At 35.0% G+C, this 27236-nt stretch overlaps 2 protein-coding genes across 2 annotated transcripts in view; both read left to right on the top strand.

The window, feature by feature from the left end:
- The first annotated feature begins 1042 nt into the window (after nt 1–1042).
- LOC136040293 (activator of basal transcription 1-like) lies at nt 1043–13492 on the top strand. Its single transcript, XM_065724538.1, has 2 exons — nt 1043–1169; nt 12736–13492. The coding sequence occupies exon 2, from the start codon at nt 12736–12738 to the stop codon at nt 13417–13419; it is 684 nt and encodes a 227-aa protein (XP_065580610.1). The 5' UTR covers nt 1043–1169; the 3' UTR covers nt 13420–13492.
- Nucleotides 13493–20663: 7171 nt separating this feature from the next.
- Nucleotides 20664–27236, top strand: part of LOC136040292 (UDP-glucuronic acid decarboxylase 1-like) — a 55667-nt gene continuing 49094 nt past the window's right edge. The window contains exon 1 of the mRNA XM_065724537.1: nt 20664–20828. Within this exon, the coding sequence (XP_065580609.1) occupies nt 20765–20828 (64 nt within the window). The 5' untranslated portion in view covers nt 20664–20764. The remainder of the gene's footprint in view (nt 20829–27236) is intronic.

Here is a 27236-nt window from a genome sequence, read left to right as displayed (position 1 = left end):
CACTAACCTACCCTAAAATTTTCAATTTAACACCCCCAGCCGTTCCTTGTACACTGCATATATTCCTTTTTCGCAACCAGTATGCACACAGTGTTTTAATTTTGTTCGGTATACCTCTCAACTCTCTTTTAAAGTTTCACCATAATACCCTTGAGCTTCTTGGAGAACCAAGAATATGAATGCCCTCTTTTCCAATAAAAAAACCTGTATGTTAACGTTGGACAGCTTAACTAACTTACAGCCCTTAATCTAGGAATTGGGAAGAGGCTGATAACCTTGGAGACACTTGACCTTTGGATTTTTCGAAGAAAGGGGCATCTCAAAAATTTGATTGGATACATTTGGGGAAAAGGTGCTGATTGCCCTCTGACCACTTATGAATCTTAAAAAAAAAGAACGAGAAGTTCCAGTTTTCAATGAAATAAACCCATTCCGAAGTTTGTGCCACCACCACTTCCAGATCATGTGCCTCTAAGAAAAAAATACAATACATTGAATCCTTATGGCTCTTTACAATAGGCCCATCAATAAGCTATTCCAGATGTGATGAGAAAAACACTTTTTCTATTCCATTTACCGTTGTATGAAAAGTTGTTTCTAAAGTGCTGGGGGAAAAAGTCAAACTTTAAACGAACTTTAAAATTTTTTTTTATTAAGCTGTAACATGAGTACTGAAAAATGATAGCTCCCCTCTTTCTCATTTTAAGGAGCAAATCTTATTTGAGCACCGTGGTTTGTCTTTGCTCAACCATTTAAACCAAAAATATATTTATTTCTCTATTGCTAGTTCTTTCCAACTGACTTATGATATGACAGAAAAAAGGCAACTTATGTGGGATACAACTACAAGCAAAGCAGTCTGATCTCTGAATCTAAGCTACCACTTATACCAAATTCCGCGGTATAATACTGCAATTTGGAGAGAAATGTCACACAATTTTTGATTAATCAAAAAATTCATCACTGAGTAGGATTAACACTGAGTAATGCTACCGTACAAGAAAAGGGGCGATTGTTGGTTGACTTTAAACGATAGATGACTGCATGTGCTCGCCAGAATTCAAACTATAAATAACGTGCTTCTACGAGCAAGCATTTTACATATTAGCATAGCACCTGAAAAAGTGATTGAAACCATTAATGTGGTAATACTGTACAGACTCAGCAGAGTAATATGTATATTTTAATAGAAGAGACCAGTTTTCTAGTCTCAGACTATCATATCTAGCCTCATTTGGGCATTAGGTCTGTTTCTCCACTTTTATAGCCCAATAGACTTTAAGTAGCCTATGCTGTAAAACAATCGGAATACAGGACAACTGTTAGGGAATATTTTGAAATAGGTTTTAAAAATTTGGAAAATTAAGCCCTATGTACTCTTTAATTTGTGTTATTTCTTATAGTCTAGCATATTATTCACTCAATTGAGAAATAGCCTAAGCCTTAATGCAAAGTTGCTGAGGTGCCACAGAAAGAAATTAGGTTATGATCCGTTTATTTATTGCTATAGCCTAGGCTGTATCCTGGTTCAATTGGGCAGTCTATCTTTAATCTTCATCACAAATAAAAAAAAACATGGATTTGTCTTCTTAGAATCTGGCACTTGTTCATCATCTTTTTGGTAACCAAAAATAAAAGGTTGCACACCATTGACTCAAGGCTTGACTAATTTCTCATTGAACATGATCCATCCCAATATCTCTCTTGACAACTTGCTGAAAGTAAGGAAAAAATATACCAGGTTACAAGGCTGGTTACATCATGCTGATGGTACAATGCCATGCTGATCTGAGTAGAACAAAAGCAACCAAGATTTCCTGGTAAATTTTATTGTTCCTATTATTAACTTACAAATAAAGTAAACATACCACTCAATGCCTTTTTCAAGCTCTTTGCAAATATAATAATCACTTCTATCAAAAATTCAAAATTAAGCCCTTTTTATGCTCTTCAAAATGACCAAATTATTTTCAGTTTTTGGGTATAAAAAAGGCTTAAAATAACAAATCTAACCATTCTAACCTTCTTCTCTCATCTTTCATAATTTCCATATTTTATCAAAAATGCAGTCAATAATATGAACAACAAAAAATGCACCTATTTTGTGACATGCTATGGCATCTCACTTTCATGAAAGCTTCTAATTCAAATGAAAAACTTGATTTTCTCAGTGGATATTGACAAAATAACAGATCAGTATGTGACCAAACATCTTTGTTTATGTCTGTACTTGAGGTGTGGAAATAGATTTACAGGTAAATTCACTTGCTCTGATCAATTAGCATCAGGTATTTTGAGATAGTGGGGTAGAGTCATGTCTGATATGCCCTAGTTGGAAGTCATTCTTGTAAAAAATATTTTCTAAGAGTCTTGAAGATATATATAAATAGTCTCCAATCATTTGTTTTTGCACTATGCAACATGATAAGATACATATATGAATGCATTTTTGAAGTCTTTACTCAGATACAACAACACAGATTCCTTGCTTTGGGTCTCCCCTGTTGGCTTTCATTTGAAAGCTCTGCAAGGGATATTCTTTAGCAGTGAGATACTCATACTTAACATTAGAACTGCTTTGTTATTAAAGATTCTTCATTTGTGAACATTAAATAAGTTCTAGATTGTTTTTACTTCTCCAAAAATATCTGTGAGTTCCTACAAGCTAACAGTTCCTAATCTTCAACAGTTGTCTATATACTATGATTCAGGTATATAGAATAAGGCAAAGATAGAGCAGGAATGGCAGTCCATAGCAAGTGTAACTATTGTACTGGCAGCTTTGAATCTTGAAATTTGGAGAACTTTGGCATAGTGGTGTTTTGGTGTGCCATATCCTTAAACTGAAATCTCCTGCTAGAGATTTCATGTTTAAAAAACCACAGGAAGTCAAAACTGACAGGCAAAATATTTTTTTGTTCAAGAACTCTTTTATCAACACTAAAAGCCAAATGAGGTCTAAAACATCAGCAAAATCCACCAGGTAGTTGTTGCTAGGTACAGAAAAATTTCAAGAGCTCCCAGTAGCAGAATTTGACAGAATTTCAAGAGCTGCCAAATTTCAAAATCTTCTAATAAATTTCACTATACCATGAAAACTGCCAAGTGCCATTCCTATTATGCTACCCCACTTTTTTCTTGGCAGGGCTTAGCCATGAAAAGGAGGATCTAGAATTTAGACTTATTAAATGTGTCCTTAAAGGGAAGGCTAGTGGTCACATACATATGAAATATGCCACAAATTTTACTTGATTTTGGTAGGAGGGATACCAAAAAACATTGATTTTCACTTGTCCAGCTCTGCTTTTTGGTATTGGTTGAGTGGTAACACTAGTAGTAACTCCAAAATAATTACAGCATGGTCACTGTTATCAATTGACTTTAGATGGGTTAGTGCAAATATTGCCCCTCCTGGTTAACTTAAGAAGACACTAGTGGTGTAAAGATAAAATAATGGTGTAGGATTGGTTATGATGATTTTCTTTTTACTCCAAAATATGCAGAAAAAATTTTAACTATCACAAAGGCTTATACACCCTGAGTCCACATGCCTTGTTGGACAAGCACAAGAAACAGGTTGCAATCTGTCTCAATCCATTATAGTTACAATTGGGTAGATCTGCTAGGCAACAGTCCCAATCTGAAAAGCGATCAGGTAGCAATGGAAGTAAAACTCTTCAGATGTTTTGTGACAAAGATGCTGTATACAAACATAAATCATCTGGGTACTCAAGTCCTTGCAAGCTTCTATGTCTGCAGCTTTGTGTGATGGAATCATTTATGTCTTTGAAGCCATGTTCCCTAGTAAGCTACTGCCTGGGATTTTGAGGAGTGTGAACAAAACCAAGTTCTTGATAACTGATGCACTTCAGCTACACTTTAAACAAAATCTTTTGAAGGACATAGATAAAGCTTCCTTTGTTCTTGAGTGTGACAAACTACTAACATTGAAGAAAAAGAAGGCTAAAGATTAGAATATGCTTTTGGTCTTTTCTAAGAGATCATGTTGTGAGCCGCCATCTAGTCACATATGCCAAGGGACATGCAACTGGTGAGGACATTGTAAAAAAGCTAATGTCATTGGGAGCTAGGATTGAAAACTGATAATGATAGGTAGTGACAGGCCTTATGTCAACAAAAGGTATGGTTGCAAATGAATGCATTGAAGAAGAAGAGGTCTTTTAAATAGATTGGGTACATTTAACATCAATGTTTTGCACAAAACATTCATGAAAGTGCTACAGGAATTTGGTGAGGATTCATCTGCCTTTGTTGTCATCTTGATGCATTTTTCCTTGGCTGACCTGCATGATGGATTTTTGAAAATGTAAAAAAAAAAAGAAAATGCTGCTTGGACATTAATTCACTAAGTTTTTTGTGAAGAGAAAAAAAAATCACAATAGGGATTATAGTGATCCATAATCCCTGCTTATAATTGCTAACCTAAATATTAAAGATATTGCACAGACATATTAATTCATTGTTCTCGAGTTACTACCTCGGCTCTTGGATTATAAACTTGTTTGACCTATTGCCTCCCACTGATGATTGATTATGACAGGGGAAAAATTAATTTTAAATCCTGTTCTGAACTTTATTTCTTTAGCAAGGGATATTTTTCTTGCTTTCTTGTTTGTTTTCTTTTTTTCTTTTTGTATTATTTTATACTCTATTTAAGACAATCTTTTTCTACAAATGGGAAATAAATTAATCATTATCATCATCACAATAATTCCATTCAGCACATCCCAACAAGGTGGCTGATGTTGCTGCACTCTTGGAGTATGTTTTGCATTGTTTCTTCCATTGAAGAAACATTTGAAGAATCTTGCATCATTGGCAAAGTACCTCAAGATTGTAAGGTACCTGAAAAGGAAAGATGTGCCTGCAGAACTGTTACCATATTCATTGTTTGAGCTTGTACAAAATTCATGGCAGCATTTCAGATGAGTGAACCCCTTGTGCACACTCTTTATGCCAAGCTGAAAAACTCACTTCTCACTGTTTTCATGAGACTTCTGAAACCTGACATTCTCATGTGTGCTGATGAAATTTCTACCAATTTGCTTGAGAACTTGAAAACTGTTTACAGGACACTCTTGTAGGTGATCAGGTTGAGCTTGCATTAGATACTCAGAAACACATCTTGGCAGAAAGATGAGGGTTCTGTTGAAGGATGGAAAGGTATTTCAAAGAAGTTGCCAAACCCTTCATTAAGTAGGGCCCCATCTCTTCTAGTAGCCTTCTGGAAGCCTAGATGCTGTGGAAAAGAAAAGCTCAAGGAAACACTTTCTATAAGGCTGGATCCTACAGAAAGGAAAAGTGCTAGAAGTCTATCAGATATAGTTGTGCTTGCTTGAGAGATCCCAGTAGGGGTAAGTGTTGACAATGTTAGAAATGAGTGGATATTGATGCAAGCTGAATACTTAGTAAAACCAACGCCATCATGCGTCAACCATTACTGGCATTGAATCTGCTCTATGACAGATCTTGGACAAAAGTATATGCTTTTGTTGAAGTTTGTAAAAGCCTTGTTGACATTACCAAGCAGCAGTACTAACATAGTAGTAACTTCTTCTGTTGGGCAGACCCTCCATGTCTGAAGGAGTCCTGAATACGAAGCTGTGTTTTAGGCAAATTGAACATATTGAGGTAAATCTAAAAAGGTTTCCTACTCCCAAAAAATTATTGACTTTGGCTAGGTCAGTTTGGTCGAAACACCAAGACTTTGAGGAGAGCAAGACAAAAGATCTAAATGCTCAACAAATCTTTTAAGACCAAGAGAAAGAAAGGGAGCTAAACCTAGTTGACATCTCTGGCAAAAAAAGAATTAGATAGACTTATAAGGAAACAAGGGAAAATTACAAGGAAAGCAAGCCTCTGTAAAACAAAAGGAGCAATTGTTGATGTCCTCTTGAAAGAGGTCACCAATCTCTTACAGCAGTGGTTTCAAAGGTTCTGTAGACCCCTCATTGGCCAATTCCTCCTAGAGATCATGAAAACGTGAGAAGACAAAAAAAACAGAACAGGTGAACAAGAGTTGGCTGAAAAGGGCATACAAAAGAGGAAGTCTGATAAGCAAGTTCATCAACATCTTAAAGAAGTTTTTTTTTTAATAAACAAAACTGAAAGTTTGAGCAAACAGAAAATTGAAGAACAAATGGCCTGTCTCCAGGGAAAATAAGTTCCACCTGAGGCTCGTGAGTATAATGATTCTTAGAGTGACTTCGCCACTGTTTCTGATTCATGAGTAAAGGAATGTTTTGACCATGAATGGCAATCAAAATTCCTCACCACTTTGGTTCCTTTTTTCACCCCCCTAAAAATCCACTCTTATTTTATAACTTCTTTATTAAGCTGGTTATCCTTTCGGCCTATAATTTATCTCCATGCATGGTTATGAACATAATTTATGAGAAAATTATTTGAAATGATTTTAAGAATGTATTGTTATGGAAGAAAACATGATAATTTGGCTAATAAAAATATTCTGTATATTGCAAAGTAATAACTACTGTGTTTTCCTTAAATTTTTACATATTCTCTGGGCTCTAGAGGGGGCCATCCACAATATTTACAAGAGGGGGTGCATTTACAAGTGAATTGGTTACTATATTTGGAGAGAGCATAGAATTAATTGATAGGAATCAATTAGTTTGTTCACCTTGTCTCTCTGTCAGCTATAGAATATTGTATATATTTACAAGCAGTTCTTCTGAAGGAAAGACTATAAAACAATAAAAAAGAATTCCATATTTCATGCTATTTCCAAATTTAATGGTTGTTTATCTGACCCTGCAATGATCCCAGATATAGCAGAATAGCAGGTCAGGAAATAGTTCCCAAGCTGCCAGCAGCAGAATTCCACAGGATTCCAAAAGCTGCTAACGCTTTAGCAGCACAACTTGTGTTTTGACAGCTTTTCTTTGAGCAAAAAAGTATTTTTAAATGTAAAAATGGTATTTTTAGACAAAATCTGCCAGAAAATTAAAAAACTGCCAAGTAGCACTGCTACTTTGCTGTCCCACTTTTTGGATGGCGGCAGATCAGTATCTATAAAAAAAACTGAAAGCTGCAAAAAATTACAGCTTGGAGCAATCTAAGGATTTTCCCTTGTGAAGCTCCAGAGTTAATGATTGAAGTTTTTTTCATTGCTGTTTAGTAACCAGGTGCAGTTAGATAATCAGTAACTGCCCAGTCAAGTTTCCATTCCCTCAAAACCCACTCAGCATCCAGCCTTCATTTGAAAATGTCAACATTTGTTGACATTCTGCTTTAACTGTGACTTCAAAGAGTTTTTTTTCCAACTTTTGGCAATTCTTTAGGAAAAGAATCAAATGCAGACTCTGATTAAGATAGACTGCCTTTCAAGTTTCAGTCAATGACCTCTGGTTTTTGAATTAGGACAAATAATAGGAAATAATGCTGGGAAGGTGTTGGCCTTCCTTAGCTTGTAGGTTAGAATGACATAACCTCTTCTTCTCCTGTTAACACGTGTCCTTCAAAACAGCTGCTAAACTACAATATTACCCTCTGTTACACTACCTAGAAAGGGCTATTCCATCATTGGATTTATCTAAATTTTCTTAATAAGTAAAAAATAAAATTGGAAAATAAAAATTTTCCAAATGTGGTGATAGTCAATAATGAAGCATAATCTAATTTTAAATGTTAAAAATAGTTTTCCTAGATTTTAGTCAGCCAATTTTAACTAGCCTAGTCCCAACCATCAGCCAATTACAACTGTCTAAGATTATCTACATCATATTCAAGATTATGGACCTACATGGTAACTTTTGGCTTTCTTCCATTATTTAATATGGTAGAATGTGAACCCGCTATTTGGTGCATCTTCTTTGAATACACAGACTGATTTTTTTTTTCAATTTTTGTTTTGACTCATTAAAGGGATCCCACAAATAACCGCTTGTTTCTTATTATTTGTTCGTAAAAAAGAGTCATCTTCTTTCTTCCAATTGATTAGCATTCAGTGTAAAATAATAAAGAGGAAAAGAGTCATGTTTAGAAAAATATATTTTGGATATATGGAGTAGACTGCATATTTGTCCAGGAGCAGGTGGAAGGGGGAGGGAAGAGTAAACTGAAGGAATATTCTTTTATAAATCCCAGCTATCGAATTCACATCCAAGATTAAGGTAAAGTAAAATTCCTTTAGGAATGAGATAAGTAAGATTTTGTGACAATTTTAACATAGTTTCTGGAATTTTTGGTAGTTTTAGCATGTTTTACAGAATTTCTGGTTACTATTTTCTAATAAGGAACAAGTTGTCACTATAAGGGCTCTTTTGATTGCTCGGAATACAACTTGCAAAGTAAGTTTTTAATATATTTGGAAAGAGTGTAAAAAGATGCTATGCTGTACCATGTTCACTGTCTACCTAGCTAAGTAATAGTAAAAACTCAAAATTTACCATTTATTGTCTATGTGTATGAAAGGTTCATTTTGATGACAATATTTATTTAAGATTAGGCACTGTCTGAGTAAGGGGGTATAACCCTACTAAATTAATCAAGTATCACCTTTTATTCACTTAATTAACTGACTCTAATGCCCCTTGTCAATCTTGAATACAAACAAACCATCATTTTTTTTTTAAACCAACATCAACAATTTATCTAATATTATGAAGTTGCTGCATGAGTCTAACTTATAAGTCAATATTGACAATGAACCATATTTCTTTTTACAAAAAAAAAATCAACAAAATGCCACCATGATGCAAATTGAACATCATACTTCCTTGTCATGTTGATGTATTGGTTTTTGTTTACTATAAAAAGTATTTCTCTATATTTTTCATGTCTTTAGCATAAGAATTAAAACATTTCATTTTAATTTAATAGTTCTAATTAGCAGAGGCGCCATTTGGGCCCAATCTTGGGGTGGGCATGGGGCATTTGACAGAGCTTGAGACTTTTATTATGAATCTAACCTACTTTCAAAGTTTACAATGATTAATAGTAAATAGCATAATTACCCCAAGGGTCGTCAGGTAATTCCGCTCTTTGGCTAATAGGCGTGCAGTTAGTTCAAATCATTTGAACAGAATGGAATATGTTGGACATAACGGATAATTATGGCCGGAAAAGGGCCTTTTGTGGTGGATGCTTGGGCCCCCTGGAAAATCTGGGGTGGGCATTTGCCCACCCCTGACCCCCCAAATGGCACCTCTGCTAATTAGTGGCTTTTGATTTATTTCAAAATCCATTTAACACTCCATGAAAGTTTTTACTAAATGCTATCAGCCATTTTTGGGACATTTAAGATACGCCCTTAAGACAAGCTAGATGCCAAAACGAAAAAATCGTTGAGAAAAGAGAACAAGAATGATAACAGCAAGTGAAAAATAGATGAAAACTGCAAGTTTTTTTGGCAGAGACAAATTTTTAAATTTTTTTTTTATTCTGTAGTTTTGCAGACTTTTCTTCCTTCAATGCTGAAAAAGGAAATCAGTCCTCAAGAATACCCAAAAATATTATTCTCATATTGTTATATGAAATGTGATGTGTCTTATTATCTTCAGAACAGTGATGTGTTACTATCTTAAAAGAATTTCATTATTAAATGTTATTAAATAAGCCAATAAACCAATAAATACAAATGCAACTTAAGACTTTTTCAAAGAAATACCTTGGATTTGTTTTCAGTTGTTTGATATTTTGACAGGATTGTTTTTTTTTTTTTTTTTACTCCTCAAACTCCGACTTCAATATAGCTTATTGTAATTAATTACAATTACTTATTGAATAAATGGAATTTTTGTGGTCTATTGAATGCTGTTAGGATGACAAAAAGTAGTTTGGTAACTGAAAAAAATGGCCAAAAGTCTCAAGTTTAGTGATCTAACTTTCTCTCTATATATATCTATGTTGCTTCTATCATACCAAAAATTATTATTGAAAATGACAAAAAATCAGCTAGTTTGCTTTTGGAGTCATCATGAACTCTTGCCCCCCCCCCTACCCCAAAATTAATTCCTGAGCACATTCTTACAAGGAGAACAGCTATTTTTCTTGTTCATCTTACCTTAAAAGAAAAATCCATATCCATGAGAGAGCTAAAACCTTATTTCTATATTTTATTCAAAATGCTCAGCAGAGAGAAAAAATTAGAAACAATAATGCAATTATTGACAACACTGAAGATTTTCTTGTTTTAACTTATGATTATGAAACACAATTACCAAAACATTTTTTTTTTAAATACTATAGCCTACCATGGAAATGCATTAAAGTAATTGTTGGAAAATTGCTGTTACAAATCATTGCTGTTACGCCTAAAAGTGTATTTTTCATACTTATTAGATAATTGGCAAAAACTGGTTTGCTAAGTTGTTCTCAAAGGGAAAATAAGCAGGACAATTTATTTTCAACCGCACTTTGATCCTTCTGGTCTGTGTGGCCTTGCTGGTCATTTCTTGGAAAACACCACGGGAATTTATTTTACTTTTTTATTACAATTATCTCAGACATGGACACTCTGGACAGGTTTGACCAATAGGTATGACAGCAACGAAATACCATTGCTGATCATTTTGTGTTATTTGTTTGATATGTCCCCCCAACTTTCTATGCTCAATGTTTAGCTTAAATTCAAAAAGAAAAGAAACACCAGTCAGCCAGCATATTGCAAAAAAAGACTAAAGTAAAACATCGTTCATAATGAGACATAAAATCATTAAGGCAAATCAGGTAGCATTTTTTTTATTTTAGTATAAGCAGAAAAAATATTTGTTTTGGATGAAATTTTTGGCAAAATACATCTGCTAAAAGCTAAAAAACAGGAAAGTCTTTAGGGGATCTACTTTACTACCTAGTACATATGTTACACCTCTTTGAAGACAAAGTCGTGCTAGGATCCTGAGTCTTTATGATTAGAGGGCTCAAAAACGGGAGGAGGAGCTAAGGTAACACGTTTTTAATATTGTTCAAAATTCTTAAGTCATATGCTCACCAAAAACTACCCATATATTCTTTTCTGTGAGGAAATCTTTCTTTTCTATATTGTTTCTTCTACAAATTACCTATGAATTAAATTTCAAAACTGCACTCCCTTTTTTATTGTATTTTTACTTGTTGTATTTATATATTTAGATTCAGTATGTTTTTGCTTATTGACTTCTTATTTATAACTTTTATTCATGGTATCATATTTATCATTGTTTATGTTAATGAGAAACACCCAAAAAGTAGCTGCAGTTGTGCAAGGTTATTATGTAGAATTAAGTTGCATGTTATGCGTTTTTTGTTATGCAATTTTCAATTACCCTTCCAAGTTGAAAAGTAGTTTAAGCTTCATAAAGGAGAATGAAGACTCTTGGTACTCACAGAAGATGGAGAAGGGGGGAGAGGGCTCAGCCTCTCTAGCAAAAAAATGCACAAAGTTAAAAATGATATTATATTTTGGAAAAATATGGGAGCTCTTCTGGAAAGCAAACTTTCCGTCAAACTTTAATCCCACCTTGAAGTATCCTGGAAGAAATACTCCAGTTGTCTTTGCAAAAAACATGATAAAATGAAGGCTTTGTTTTATGACTTTCAACTTTATTGTTGTTGTACAGATCAACTTGCACTAGCACAGTTTCAAAAAGGGAATGAATTTAAAAAAAAAATGAATTAAAAAAAAGGGAATAAGTTGTGGGAAAAGTCAAAGTCATGGCCAGTTGTAGAAAAAAGCCAAGACAGATTATCCAATTAAGTGGGCATCCCAGTCAAGGTTAATTTTACCCCTTTGATTGCCGTTGTTACTGTCTCCCATTTATGCTACACCTCTCCGTGCATGCATGTCCCTCCACAATGCCGAACTAGAGTCAACCTGTTGGAGGTTCTCCCTGGGGAACACACGCAGGTTGACTACTGGTTGACTACTTAAAAATTTTCCTCTTATGCATGTCACTCCACAATGCTGAACTAGAGTCAACCTCCCATGCTAATGCACATACAACTCTAAAATCTATTCAAAAGTAGATTTTATGAATAAAAAGATGTATTTATACTTATACCCATCCCCAGTTTAACCAAATGCTCGATTGGAAAGAATGTTGATGCTAGGAGAATACGTAATGACGGAAATACGGAAAATGACGGCAACTATGTTTGAAAATAATGTGGTATTTTACAAGATATTTGTCTCTAATATTCGAAATTTTGTCATTATTTCACGACCTACAAGTACCCTGCTGTGCAAGAAACCTAATTTCGGAGATACTCGGTCATTTAGCACACCTCGTCCACTCTTTTGAATGACATATGCCGGGAATCTGAATGACCCTTTACTGATTAGCAAAAAGCAACTCAGTTTAATCCGAATTGACATACAAGCACTTCTCCAGAATTTTCTTTAAGAGGAATTTATATTTATTTGATACAGGTTTACTAGTAGCTCAAAAATGGTAATGAAGTTTGTACCCCTACAATTGGGTGGGGTTTGCTTACTTCCGCATTGAGACAAAAAATCTAGAATTGATTTTTGAAGAAGGTGGAGGAGAATGTACCTTTTATAAAAAGATAAGCGTATCAATTTTATTAACTTGTGTGTGAAGCTTTTTCTAAGGAGCGTTCTAATTATCTGTTTGAGTTTCTCTTGGAATTAGTTTTCAAGCAGTAGGATAATTTTGCTTTCATGTCACGATTTGTTTATTTTGATCTCCATACAGTGAGGGAGGAGAGAGATGATTTATTGCTGGTTTTTGAAATATATTTTTTTTATTTTAGATGAGTGAGATGGCTGTTGAATTGGGTAATGATCAGACAGCAACCTCAGAAGTAATGGACATGGAGGAAAGTAGCTCTCTGTTAATGAATAAAGACAAATCTGGCATAATATACCTCTCTGTTATACCTCCTAAAATGAATGTTTCTATGATAAAAGAGTATTTTTCACAGTTTGGAGAAGTGAACCGCGTCTTCCTTCAGCCAGGAAAGGTGATCGATAAAAAGAAGAAGAAGAAATATTCCAAGTCGTTTGAAGAAGGATGGGTGGAATTTGTGCGCAAATCGCGAGCAAAAAAAGTGGCTTTAATGCTGAACAATCAAAGAGTTGGTGCCACAAAAAAATCAAAACATTATGATTTTCTTTGGAATATAAAATATCTCTCCCACTTCAAATGGGCTCACTTAAATGAACGTTTGGCTTACGAGAAAGCTGCACATCAGAACAGGGTGAGAAATGAAATTTATCAGACCAAAAAAGAGACTGATTTCTTCAAGGAAAATGTGGCAAAGAATGATATTAGAAAAAGAAAGAAAAAACAGAAGGCTGAAGAAGAAAAAGAACATTTTATACCAAGTGATTCAGTTAAACTTGCAGAAAGTTATAGTGAAACTGCCAAAGGGAAAGAAGATAGAATAGGGCTGTTAAAATCCTTATTTGCTCCACATGTCAAAGATTCTGATTAATATTTTAGTGTAATTTCAGCTACTGGAGCAATTTCCCAATATTTTTCTATTTAAAATAAATAATTAAAAATTATTTGTTACTCTTAGATTTCTTAGTTATTCTTAGAAAATGACTTATTTGCTATCATAAAATACCTTTTTGGGAGAAATGAAATTTATCTGACCAAAAAAGAGTCAGATTTCTTCAAGAAAAATATGGCAAAGAGTGAAAATAGAAGAAAAAGAGAAAAATCAACATGTTAAGCAGGAAGCATGTTTTAGGCAAAGTAGTTGAGTTGCCAAAAGTCGCAGTGCAACTATTGAAAGAAAAGAGATAGAATGGGGTTGTTGAAATTCCTGTTTGCTTCAAATGAGAAGAATCGGAGTAATTTTTTAAAAGCGATTATAGCAACTGGTACATTTTTTTTTTTTTTTTTTTGTAATGCATCATTAAAATTTACTTGTTATCCAGGTTGTTCTTTTAAAGTTAAAAGTTAAAGTTAAAAGTTAAAAGTTTAAAGTTAAAGTTAAAGTTAGTCCGGGTTTGTTATCCTTAGAAAGGGGCTTAATTCGTTAACAATATAAGACTTGACGTCACATAATGGTCATAACATCAGCTCGTTTAAATGAATGTTGAGCTTTTTAACAGTTCTTGCTGAAGAAACTCAAAGACTTGGTTCAATAGTAACCGAAATTCCGAAAAAATAATCTTACTAGCTATGGATATACCAAAAGAATTCGCTCTTTATGCTGATTCCAAATATATAAAATTCATTAAGCGTATTATTAGGCCTACTCATCAAATGCTACAAGCCTGAGAAAATTTGTCTGATTTTGAAAAAAATGAGAAATACCCTCAAAATTCAAGTGATCTTAATTAATGAAAATCACAACAATATATTCAGCATATCAGAGAAACCTGCTGTAAAGGTTTAAACCTCCTAAATGCAAAAGATGGGGGATCTTGCATTTTTTGCCAGAATAATGATCACGGGTCGTGTGTTTTTTGTGATTGTAATTTTTATCCCCAGGGGTGTTCGTACAATTTTTTTCTTCTGGAAACAAGAATTAACATTAAAACGAACATAAATTATTTTATGCATAAAGGGAGCTGCCCCTTCCTCAACCCTTGCTTGTTTCTGATAAAAACATATAACTACCGGAATCTGAGGTTTGACATCCTAGTCCGCATGCCAGCTGAAACACCAGCCAGAATTGCCTTTAGTTTCGATCCCTCGACGCACTGCTGGAAGTACCTGCGCGGAAGTCCTCGTTTCAGATGGGAGGACATTCTTATTTGCTAACTGTCATTGATTGATAGCATCCCAGATGAAACTATCATACTAGCTCAGGACGGTCTAGACTGGAGACAACCAGTGGCTTCTCTTTCTATGCTGGGCCACCCATAAGAGCAAGAAGTCGATTCAAATAAGTTTATATGATAAAAAGACACTGGTGCTTGATTTAATCTTAGTGCCAGTCCTGCATTTTGTCAAATGCAAAACTTCGCACCCATTGTATCAAGTTGCTTCTCATTTTTCCATGTCTCTTTTTTTAGTCATTTTGAATCTCTTAGCTGAATTTCACTGATAAACGAAAAGGATCGTTCAGGTCGATTTTTTTCCTTGTTTACCTTTGCTATAACCAGTATACCACTCGAACTTTTGCTTTCCAGGAGTTCCGTCGTACAGTCTGGAGCTCCATGATTTCATGTGGATGGTTTACTTTAAGCTGATTTTTAATGCTGAAACCCCATTTTTGGACCTGTCTTCTTCACTATATTCTTCCGTTGATCCATATACCCATTTTAGTGGAATCTTTCTATATTTTTTAATACAGAAAAAGGAGTTGAAAATGGTGCCAAATGCTATTCTCTTTTCATACCCGTGGATTTCTCTTCTCATTTCTATCCATGTTTTACTTTAACTTTACCCCTTAAAAATTTTGGTCAGGTTATTGTCACGATTCTTGTCATGGATTATTGGGAGGATGGAACTTTTGTCACATTTCCTTTGCGCATCATCAAAGCTTTTTGTCCACCAAAATTTTCAAGGCAGACGCAATTTTCATTACTTTAATGACAACTTATACAGAGATTATTTTGATAGCAAAGTTTGTACGCTCTTTTATCCGGTGCAGAGGATAAGTTTATGACTAAAAATATGTTAATAATAAAAATATACTTCATTTTACTTAGTTTATATCATGGTTCTAACAGCAGCCGCAACATAGTAGAAAACGAACTATGGCTGATAGTAACCAAAAATTAAAAAACGTGTCTAAAAAAAACCTGGCAATGGAGAAAAATTAACATTTCTAGATGGTAACAATTATCTTAATTAGTTTTGATAGTGAAATATTATTTTGGAACAAGTTTAAGGGAGTTTGAAGAACAGCCCGAAACCCCTCAGAAATGGGGTCAGATTGGACAAAAACGCTATACAGGAAACTTATAATCCCATGACTTAAATAACAAGGAAAATTACTTTTTTGCCTGTGTACCACTCATGTGTGTTATTTTTTTCTTTTTTTCTTCCACTGATAGTGGGGCACTGAAACATCATAGAGAGCTGTTTAAGGGGTAAGTTTAAAGGCAATTCCTGCATCTACGTGCTTTTGTGATAAACAAAAAACACAATATTTAAAGTAAGATAAATTATTCGACAAAGAACCCCATCTTCGTATACAAGATGATGAATGGCGTATCGAGTCAATTGAAGTAAAAGGAATTCCAAACTAATCTTAAAATCTTCATGTATTTTTCTGGTTTGAATTAAAAAATTAAAATTATTGCTCACATGCCATAAATATTTTAGCAGATTGTAGTTAAATAAAATCATTTTATTAAAAAAATTTAAGGAATTATTCTAGCTTCAGTAGACAAATCTGACTTTGTTAAAACCCCTAAAAAATTACTGCATTTTACATAACCATGTCCACAAGCTTCTTATAATGGTAAAAGCTCTTTGTAAAAATAACTACAAAAGCACGTAGGTGTGTAATAACATCAGGGTTATAGAACTATAGCGTTATAGCAAAAAATGCAGTTTTTAAGTCAAAAAATTTATTTTAATTTAAAAATTATTTTTTTAATTACAAAAGATTTTTAACCACATCAATTTCCATTAAAATGAGCCAATAAACAACTCTCTAGGATGTTTCGGTGACAAGCTATCTGAGGAGAAAAAGAAAGGAAAAAAATGTCGCATATGCAGAATATCGTGGTTGTAGCCACTTTTTTTTTATTTCAAGCCAATATATTTCCCTTGTTGTTCAAGCCAAGGGACTCTAAGTTTCCTGTATAGGGGTTTCGGACAAGACAGTTCTGATAGTGTACTTCTCGTTTTGATTTTACTCTATTTTTAGGAGTTATGGGCTATTATTGGACTTGATTGTCTTTTACTGGATTGCTAGCTACCGCTGCAACCCGGATCCAGCTAAAAAAAAAAAAACATTTTTTTCCTATGTGCGTTATATAATCTTGATAAGGAACATTTTGTAAAGGTTTTTGGGAAAAGGAGGCATGTTTGATCCCAGTCACCAAAAATGCTACGGCTATTACGGTAAAACTATTAGAAAATGTTGAGGGGGGTTTCAAACAAAATTAAAACACACTACGTTCAGAAAGGTTATAAAAAGGGCACAACCAGAACATCTAAGGAACAACTAAGGGTATTAAGTTGAAAGTCATGTTGAGAGGAATGCCGAAAAAGTAAGCGAAGGTAACCAGATCCCCTCCTGCCCTTTTAGATGCCCCCCCCTTAAGAATAGTAGAAATCTTAAAAAATTTATTTCAGTCAAAATAGTCACAACGTCTTATAGCTATACCTCCAGGAATGCCACGCCCCCACTGCTCGCAAGGCGAGGCATGTAAATTGCGCGATTTGTCCAGTTTTTATATTCAGGACTTAGTATTGGGAAAGGGGGTGTGTTTGTTCCGGGGTGTGTCTAAAAAGGTTAAGGGTATTGAAGCAAAATTTTGGGGAATGTTGAGGGGTATGTTGAGTTAAATCAAAAGCAACTTTCTGCGTCCAAGTTATCAAAATTGTTGAGTTAAATCAAAAGCAACTTTCTGCGTCCAAGTTATCAAAATTGTGTATCTGCAATATCTTAGGTACAGGTGATGGTATCAATTTTAAACATCCAGGGCCACTGTTACTGCTACTACTGTTGCTGGAAATGTGACTGGTTGCGACTTCGACTTTGACTATTTTCGACTGTGACAACTTGCAAAAGCGACTGCGACTGTTTGCAAGTGCTACTAAATTTACTTGTGACCACTTTCAGGGGATCCAGAAGAAGATGTTGAGGAACATCAAAACACTAAGTGCAACCCATTGTCAAAAGAGCACATCAGGAATGGCTGAAGGCCAAAGATACTAAGTTGAAACTTTCGTGGGTTTGGAGTGTAAAAGGCTCCTCTTGTCTTTTTTAGACTACCTTAACACTGGTCAAATTACAAAATTGTAACTTTGTTCAAATAAATAAAAAGGTCTAATAAATATTTTTATTTATTCAAGCAATAATATTTCAAATAAATAATAAGGTCAAATAAATAATTTGAACTCCGCCTGTTGGGCGCGCATAATTCGTGCCTCTCAGCAGCCAGTCCCAAGCCTGGACAAAGGAGGAGGGTCGGGCAACGGACTTGCAATCCGTCCCCGGGAACCAGAGGAGTAATCCCCTAGGGAAACATTCTCCTGAAACAGAAACGTTAAAGAACAGCCTTAGATCTAAACCCCTACCGACGACGACAAAAGCATGCCCCCGGACACGATTTTTAAAAGCAAATAATAACCTAAAATTTGGTTTTTGGAATGTTCGCACGATATCCCAACTATCGAAGACCGAACAAGTACTCCAGGAAATGCGCGGATACCATTTAGACGTCCTGGCACTGTCCGAAGTAAGATGGACTGGCTCCGGAGAAAAACAACTTGACGACCATTCTACGATCCTCTACAGCCGCGTCGAAATCAGACATGAACAAAGAGTTGCACTCATCATGACGAGAGAAACCTCAAGATCTCTCTTGAAATGGACTCCCGTATCGCCATGAATTCTCGCAGCGCGTTTCACCGGACGACAAGCAAAACGTTCTGTAGTAGTCTGCTATGCCCCCACTAACGTCGCAGAAGTCGAGACCAAAGAAGAATTCTACCACACTCTACAGGCAGTGGCCAATAATATTCCAAAGCATGACATCAAGTGCGTTCTCGGCGACTTAAACGCCATCGTTGGCAACGACGAGTTCTACTGCCCACAGGCACTCGGTAGTCACGGCATGGGCGTGCGTAACGAGAATAGAACGATGCTGATCGACTTTGCGATGGCCAATGATCTGGTGATAGGAGGCAGCCTCTTTCCTCATAAAGGCGTCCACAAGTATTCATGGACCTCCTCTGGTGGTGCAGTTAGGAACCAGATCGACCACTGTCTAATCAGCCGGAAGTTCCGCTCCAGTATACAAGATGTAAGATCATATAGAGGCGCGGACTTTGGATCAGACCACAACCTGTTAGTAACCAAATTCTCCCTGAAGTTGAAAAGAAATGAGAAATAGCCACCCAATTCAGAACTGCTTAATCACATTTCCTGAAACTGTACTTTCATGAAACGTAGCAAGTTTTGTGAATACAATACTTTTGGTGAAGTAGAAAAAACGATCAATATTTCAATGATCTCCGTTTAGATTTTGATGGGTAATCAAACAGTTCGCGGTAACAATCTGTAAATAAGGAGCGACTCGGGTCAATAGTAACCGAAACTCTAAAAAAGAGAATTTCGATACTAATAGACGCATTAAAGGAAGTGACTTATTATGCTGATTCCAAGTATATAACTTTCGCTCAGCTTAGTCATGCCCATCAAAAGCTACGAGGTTGAGAAAACTAGTCCTATTTTTGAAAAAGGGGAAAGACACCCTTGAATTCACATAATTTTATAGAAAACCTCACCGTCAGATTCAGCGTATCAAGGAACTCTTTTCTCGGGGTTTAAAGCTCATATCTTCGAAAATGTGGAATTTTGTAGTTTTTTTTCCAGAAGAAAGACCACGGAAGCGTATACATTTTTTTCTAGGGATGACTATATCGACCCAATGAGCCTAGAACGTTGCGATAAGGAGAAGGATCGTCCCTCCAACCTCATGTATCTGTTCCTGGCCTAAATTAATTAGTTACAAAGCTGAATTAAGGCGTTTTTGAAGGTGGAGTGGGTTTATTATTAGTCAAAACTTACCTTTCGTTTTCTGGGTATTTTCGGATATTTTACCAAAATATCTGGAAATATCTTTCAACCCTCTTGCGCATTCAGCCATCAGTTTTCGTCTCTTATCCATTCTATGCTCGTGTCCAGATTTTATATTTTCATCCATTTTGAAATTTTAGCTACAAGGCTACTTTTTAATATGTCATTGTGAATAGACAAACCACATCTATGAAACGTATTGAAAATACCTCTTTTATCTTCAACAGTTGTTTCCATTTTCATAAAATAGAGGAGAGTTCCATTTTCGTAGAAAAATTTAATCGGCAATTGAAGATTTGTATGCCAATTTCGCAGATATATACTGAACCAGCTGAAGATAAATAATTTTGTTCGTTTTAAGTTTAAACTTTGCTTTTTACATTCATAAGAAAGTTTTGCTTATTGTTGTTAATTGGGTAAATCATCTGCAAAAAATTGGTCGAATTGACAAGTATACTTAAAAAAAGAATAAAAAGAGAAAAAAGAACGGAATGCGAATGAGGGAGGCAGAAAAATCTTGGAGGGGGCCTAAAGTCTCGCGGCCCATCCTTGCATCTTACAGTGTCGTTATTGACAAGGATCGTTATTCACCGTCCTTTCATTACCATTAAGATTTAGATTTTTTTTTTTACTCCTACCAGATCACATAGAAAAAAATATTAAGGGTCAAAATCGATTGGCTGGCAGCCAATAATGAGGTTGTTCAACACACTTTCTGTTCATAGTTTTCCCCTAATCTGCTCTCTTTCCTTTGGTTTCCTTATATATTACTAATTTACAAGGGGCACCAAGGCCCCTTTGCTGGTACCCATTCTCCTTAATGCATAAATTCATTCAGTTGCAAAGCATAATAGCTTAAATTCATATCTTTTTTTTCCCTGATTGTAAAATCACCTCATCTCTTTAAACTAACAAAAACCTTAATCTCTATACCTTCATTTAAGTGTTTCCTTCTCAATTCCCTTATTCCGTTTCTACTTAAGACTTCTTTTCAGGTGTTTTTTTTTCAGACTTCTGCTATTAATTCGCCTTTTTAATGCATCGGCGATTCTGGCCCTAGTTCCAGCAACAAATTTTAATTAAAAACAGGGTGAAACAATTTAAAAGTGAAAGCATCATGCCTGGTATTATTAGACTGAAGAATTTCGTCCTTCTGCTTCTTGTTGGTACTACATCCTTGTGTAAGTATTTTTTTTTTATTAGTAGAGCCTGTGGTTAAAACTCTACTTTTGGTTACCTTGGAAAGGGGTTAGGTTAGGAAAATGAAACTTTCACGGAATGGCATAAAGGCTAAAGTATGTCCATGGAAGGTATTTCGAAGTACTTACCTCGGTCAATGTTGGTATTACCAGAACAATTTTTGGGTCATTCTGTTGGTATGTCTGTCAGTCTGTTGGTCCTGGTTTTGCTACTTTAGACACTTCCAGGTAAGCTAGGACAATGAAATTTGGCTGGCGTATCAGGGACATGACCAGCTTAAATTAGAAATAGTCGTTTTCCCAATTTGACCATCTGTGGGGGAGTGGGGGGCCAGTTAATTTGTAAAAAATAGAAAAAATGAAGTATTTTTAACTTATGAGCAGGTGATGGGATCTTAATGAAATTTGATGTTTGGAATGATATTGTGTCTCAGAGCTCTTATTTTAAATCCTGACTGGATACACTTAGAGTGGAGAGATCAGGATGAAACTTGATGGGAAAAATAAGCACAAGTCCCAGATACATGATTGACATAATCAAAACGGATCTGCTCTCTTTGGGGTAGTTGGGGGGGGGGGGTAATTCTGAAAAATTAGGTATTTTTAACTTATGAACAGGTGATCAGATCTCAATGAAATTTGATGTTTAGAAGGATATCATTTCTTAGAGCTCTTATTTTAAAGATTGACCAGATCTGGTGACATTGGGGGGGAGTTGGGAGGGGGAAACCTAAAACTTGGAAAACACTTAGATTGCAGGGATCAGGATGAAACTTGGTGGGAAAAATAAACACAAGTCCTAGATACATGATTGACATAAACGGAACGGATCCGCTCTCTTTGGGGTAGTTGGGGGGGGGGGTGGTTTATTTCTAAAAAATTAGAAAAAATGAGGTATTTTTAACTTATCAACAAGTGATCAGATCTCAATGAAATTTGATATTTAGAAGGATATTGTGTCTCAGAGCTCTTATTTTAAACCCGACTGGATCTGGTGACATTGGGGGGGAGTTGGGAGGGGGAAACCTAAAACTTGGAAAACACTTAGAGTGGAGGGATTGGGATGAAACTTGGTGGGAAAAATAAGCACAAGTCCTGGATACATGATTGACATAAATGGAACAGATCCGCTCTCTTTGGGATAGTTGGGGGAGGGGTTAATTCTGAAAAATTAGAAAAAATAAGGTATTTTTAACTTACAAATAGGTGATCAGATCTCAATGAAATTTGATATTTAGAAGGATACTGTGTCTCAAAGCAATTATTTTAAATCCTGACTGGATCTGGTGACATTGGGGGAAGTTTGGGGTGGGGAACCTAAAATCATGGAAAACACTTAGATTGCAGGGATCTGGATGAAACTTGGTGGGGAAAATAAACAGAAGTCTTACATATGTGATTTACATAATTGCAATGGATCCACTCTATTGGGGGGGGGGGGTAATGAAAATATGACATATTTTTAACTTACTAAGGAGTGACCAGATCTTCATGAAACTTCATATTTAGAAGGACCTTGTAACTCAGATCTCTTATTTTAAATCTCAACTGGATCAAGTGTAATTTGGGGGGGGGGGCAGTTGGGGGACTGGAAATCTTAGAAAATACTTAAAGCAGTGAGATCAGGATGAAACTGGATGGAAAGAATAGAAACCTGTCTAAGATACATGACTGACATAACCAGACCGGATCTGCTCTCTTTGGTGGAATTGGGGGGGGGGGGGGTAATTTTGAAAATTGAGGTATTTGTAACTTATGAAAGGGTGACCAGATCTTAATGAAATTTGATATTTAGAAGGATCTTGTGCTTTAAAGTTCTAATTTTAAATTCCGACCAGATCCTGTGACATTGGGGGGAGTTGGAGGGGGAAACCAGAATCTTTGGAAAACGTGAAAACTGGGGTACTTTATCTTACAAATAGATGATAGGATCTTAATGAAATTTGATTTTTGGAAGGAACTCATGTCTCAGAGCTCTTATTTCAAATCCCAACCAGATCTTTTGACATTGGGGGGAGTTGGTCAAATGTCCTTGATACGTGATTGACAGAATCATACTGGATTTGCTCTCTTTGGGGGAGGGGTTCAGTTATTTGTCGAGTTTGGTGCTTCTGGGCGTGCTAGGACAATGAAAATTGGTAGGCGTGTCAGGGGGCTGCACAATTTGACTTGATAAAGTCATTTTCCCAGATTCAAACATCTGGGGGGCTAAAGGGAGAGAAAAAATTAGGTATTTATAACTTACAAGTGGGTGATCGGATCTTAATGAATTTTGATATTTAGAAGGACATCGTGACTCAGAGCTCTTATTTTAAATCCTGACTGGCATTAAGCCTCTTATTTTCCTTTTTAAATCAATCTATTGATTCATAGAATTTTGTTAGAGCTCATACTATATGATCTCTTGGCTCTTAGCTCTTCTTGCCTTGTCAAAAGTGCCATATGAGCTCTTAGCTCTTGTTATATTCATTTAGGTAAAAGAAACAGGTTTTTTACCTAGAAGTAAGGAGCAACATTAAAACTTCAAAGAAACAGAAATTATGAAATTTTCCTTATATGAAAAGAGCTGTCCCCTTCTCAATGCCCTGTGCTTTATGCTAAAGTTTTCAATTACTTTAAAAAGTAGAGTTTAGGCAAAAACTCATACTTTAGCATGAAGAGTGGGGAGGTGAGCAATGGACAGTCCCTTTCATATACAGAAAAATTTCTGTTCATTCTAAGTTTTAATGTTGCTCCTTTGTTTAGTTAAAACACTGCAAACAAAATTTGAATATTATTCCCCCCCCCCTGTGTGAAATTTTCTTTGTAAAGTTCACTGATTAAGGCTGTGTAATATCAGTTAGGGGCATAAAAAAAGGTTTATTGGCTCCACTAAAAAGGTTTGCAGAATAATGATGTTAATAGCTAAAATCATAAATATTTGAGAGTGCTGTAAGACTAATAAACAAAAAAGATAATGATATACTGTTGTTGTTGATAACATAGTTGATAATAATAACTATAATTTCATTTTAAATCTGTTTTGTAAAAGTTTTATAATTCACACAAATTTTGTCAAAATAGTTGTTGATAATAGTTGTTGTTTAAATAATTACACTCCTATCAGGTAGTTTCAGAAAGCATCATTACTGCAAATTCTAGAGCCATTTTCCTACTTCAAAAATCAGAGAAAATAAAATGATTTAATAACAATTACATTAAGTAGCATAAAGAGCAAGCTATGGAGGAGGGATAACCCTCCTTACATATATAATAATTTCTGTTCATTTTAAGTTTTGATGTTGCTCTTCACTTTCAGTTGAAGAAACCAGTTTTTTAATTTCATTTCTGATCTTGTTGATTATAATGCTGGGAAATCTGTCTTCCTCTTCAAAAAAATCCCTTACCCTCATTGTAAATCCCTTCATGTAAATTTCATCCCACATAAAATACACCCCTCCCCACCAGGAAAACTCCCCCAGACATGTCTATTCTAGCTGAAATTATCCCCAGAAAATTTATGGGTGAAATTTTTTCATAGCCCACTTTCGCTTGTAAAAGACTTTTATATCTCATTCTTTTTAAAGTCATGATGAAAATACCCCTTCGTGGAAAATTCTTCCCATATAATACACTTGAATTTTAGGTATTCCCCTCTTTTTCAAAAATCAGACATATTTCCTCAGGCTTGTAACTTTTGATGGGTAACACTAAACCTAATGATTTACATACATTTGGAATCAACATAAAAGCCAATTCTTCTAATATATATGTATTAATATCAAAATTCTATTTTTTAGAGTTTTGGTTACTATTGAGCTGTATCACTCCTTACTTGCAGTTTGGTTCCATAAACGGTTTGAAAACAAGGCTGTAGAAAGATTCAAGGGTCCTAAAAGGGCTTCAAATTGAATCTGCAAGAAAAACAATGATTATATTCAGTAAGAGCAAAAAAAGGCAATGAGTGGTTTGTTCACTTTATTCATAGGTCAATTATATGAACAATTATATTTTTGAATCATAGATGCTTCAAAAATACAGCAAGATGTTTCTTCATGTTTTCTAGAGAAATTGCTTGCAAAATATGGTTCAATTCTGTTGTCTAGGACTATAATGAGGGAAAAGATGAGATGGTTTGGAAATGTTCTCCAGATGATGGTTAACAGATTATCCTTGTTGGCCAGCTCTTTAGGGCCAAACAAAAAGCAGATTGTCCCCAAATTGGGTGGGAGGATGTTGTATGGAAAGACTTCAGGGAAGTGGGAACTTCTTGGTAGGGTTTCCTTCTTATCTGCCCTAATAGGCTACTAGACTTATAACAGTGTTTTTTTTTCTCTTAATTTTTTTTTTCATTCAAGGGCCCTAGTTTAGAATTACTCCTCCTCAGATAGAATTTTGTATAAGATTTGAAGATAACTTCAAAAATTATAAAATACTTACTTATTTCATTCCTGAGAGTACTTTTCTTTACTTTATAACCACCTTACCCCCCTAATGTGCAAACATATAGAACAAATTATGTAGGCTACCTGTCACACATTTTCCGTTTCTTGATGTTTCGATGTTGCTACTTTGCCAGTAAATCTAGGGTAGATCTATCAGTTACTAGAAAAGTAAGCATTTACTTGTACTTTCATGATTTATAATTTACTAACTGATTTTTAAAATTTTATATCACCAAAAACCTCAGTTATCAGACTAATATAGTTTGAAGATTTCCCAGCTTCACTTTCATCATGTGCCAAAAATTAACAAAGAACCTACAGATGCTGAGTCTGGAAGTTTTTTAGTCTGATTTTATTTATGATTAAACAAAAAAAAGTTTTTTTTTTAACTGCAAGTAAGGAATTAAAACTTAGCAAACATAAATTTCTGTTTGTTTTAAGTTTTAATGTTGCTCCTTACTTGCAGTTAAAAAAATTGTTTTTTTTGTTATCTAATTTCTGAAAGTTTTTGAATTAATGCATGTTTTGATTTTGACTCACTGCACATGAATAATTAAAACAAAATTTGCACATTAATTTTTTGCTAAATAGCTTTCTCATAGTTTTGATTGGAGGATTTTGAAAAAACAAAGGGGTGGGGGTGGAGGCCTCCAATTTATAGTTACCCTCCAATTTTTAGTTGCTTAAAACTGCCACTAAATTTTTTTTTTACAAACGTTTTTGTTAGTAATAAATATACATAAATTACGAATTAACTTATGTAATGAACTTCTATATTTGTGTATTTTTATTACATATATGAGGGGGTTCACCCCCTCGTCAATACACTAGAGCTTGAATTTTGTCCCAGTTCTTTAAGAATGACCCTTTAGTGTAAGTAAAAAAAAATACTTTAGTGTAAAGAGCAAGGTATCGTGGAGGAGACAAACTCCCTTATGTACATAATATTTTCTGTTTCTTTTAGGTTTTAATGCTGCTCATTACTTCCAGTTGAAAAAAAATATTTATTTTCTCATTGTCTTTTTTTTAAATAATGCTAGAAAATCCTGCACCCCCTTCTTGGAAATTTTCTTCCCTCATAATAAGTTTCTCCATAAAAAGATCTTCCCACATACCCCCCCTCAAACCCACCCCCACTCCAATGCAAAAAAATTCCCTGAAAACGTCTGCACACTTTAAAATAACCATTACTGTATGTAAACAATGGTCAAAGATTGTAGCTTGCAGCCCCTCCCCCAGGGACTGTGGGGGATGAAGTTGTCCCCAAAGACATAGTTATGAGGTTTTAGACATAGATGAACAGAATGTCTCTCTCAAAATTTTGATCTGGTGACTTTGGGGGAAAATGTGCATGTGAGGGGGCCTAGGTGCCCTCCAATTCTTTTGGTCACTTAAAAAGGGTACTATAATTTTTAATTTTCGTCAGAATGAGCCCTCTTGCGACATTCTAGGACCACTGGGTTGATACGATCACCGCTGGGAAAAACACAAAAAAAAACAGATAAACTAATAAACACACATCTGTGATCTGTCTTCTGGCAAAAAATACAAAATTCTACATTTTTGTAGATAAGAGTTTGAAACTTCTACCTAGGGTTCTTTGATATGCTGAATCGGATGATGTGATTTTTGTTAGGATTTTATGACTTCTAGGGGGGGTGCTTCCCCCTATTTTCTAAAATAAGGTAAATTTTCTCAGGCTTGTAACTTTTGATGGGTAAGACTAAACTTGATAAAACTTATATATTTAAACTCAGCATTAAAATGTAATTATTTTGATGTAACTATTGGTGTCAGAATTCTGTAGCCTAACTAAATCAAAATATACAGTGCAGATTGTCAAAAGGGTCTATTTCAGGAATTGACTAGGCTATTAAGTTGAAACTTTCAGGTACTGCTTAAAAGGGAAAATCAATTGACCAAAAGGCAATATGTAGATGCTACTACTAATACTGCTAGTTCTATT

Source organism: Artemia franciscana, chromosome 20 (genome assembly GCF_032884065.1).
Source record: "Artemia franciscana chromosome 20, ASM3288406v1, whole genome shotgun sequence".
In the NCBI taxonomy this organism is placed as follows: domain Eukaryota; kingdom Metazoa; phylum Arthropoda; class Branchiopoda; order Anostraca; family Artemiidae; genus Artemia; species Artemia franciscana.
The sequence above is the reverse complement of the archived record's forward strand: the minus strand, read 5'-3'. Positions and strand labels throughout refer to the sequence as shown.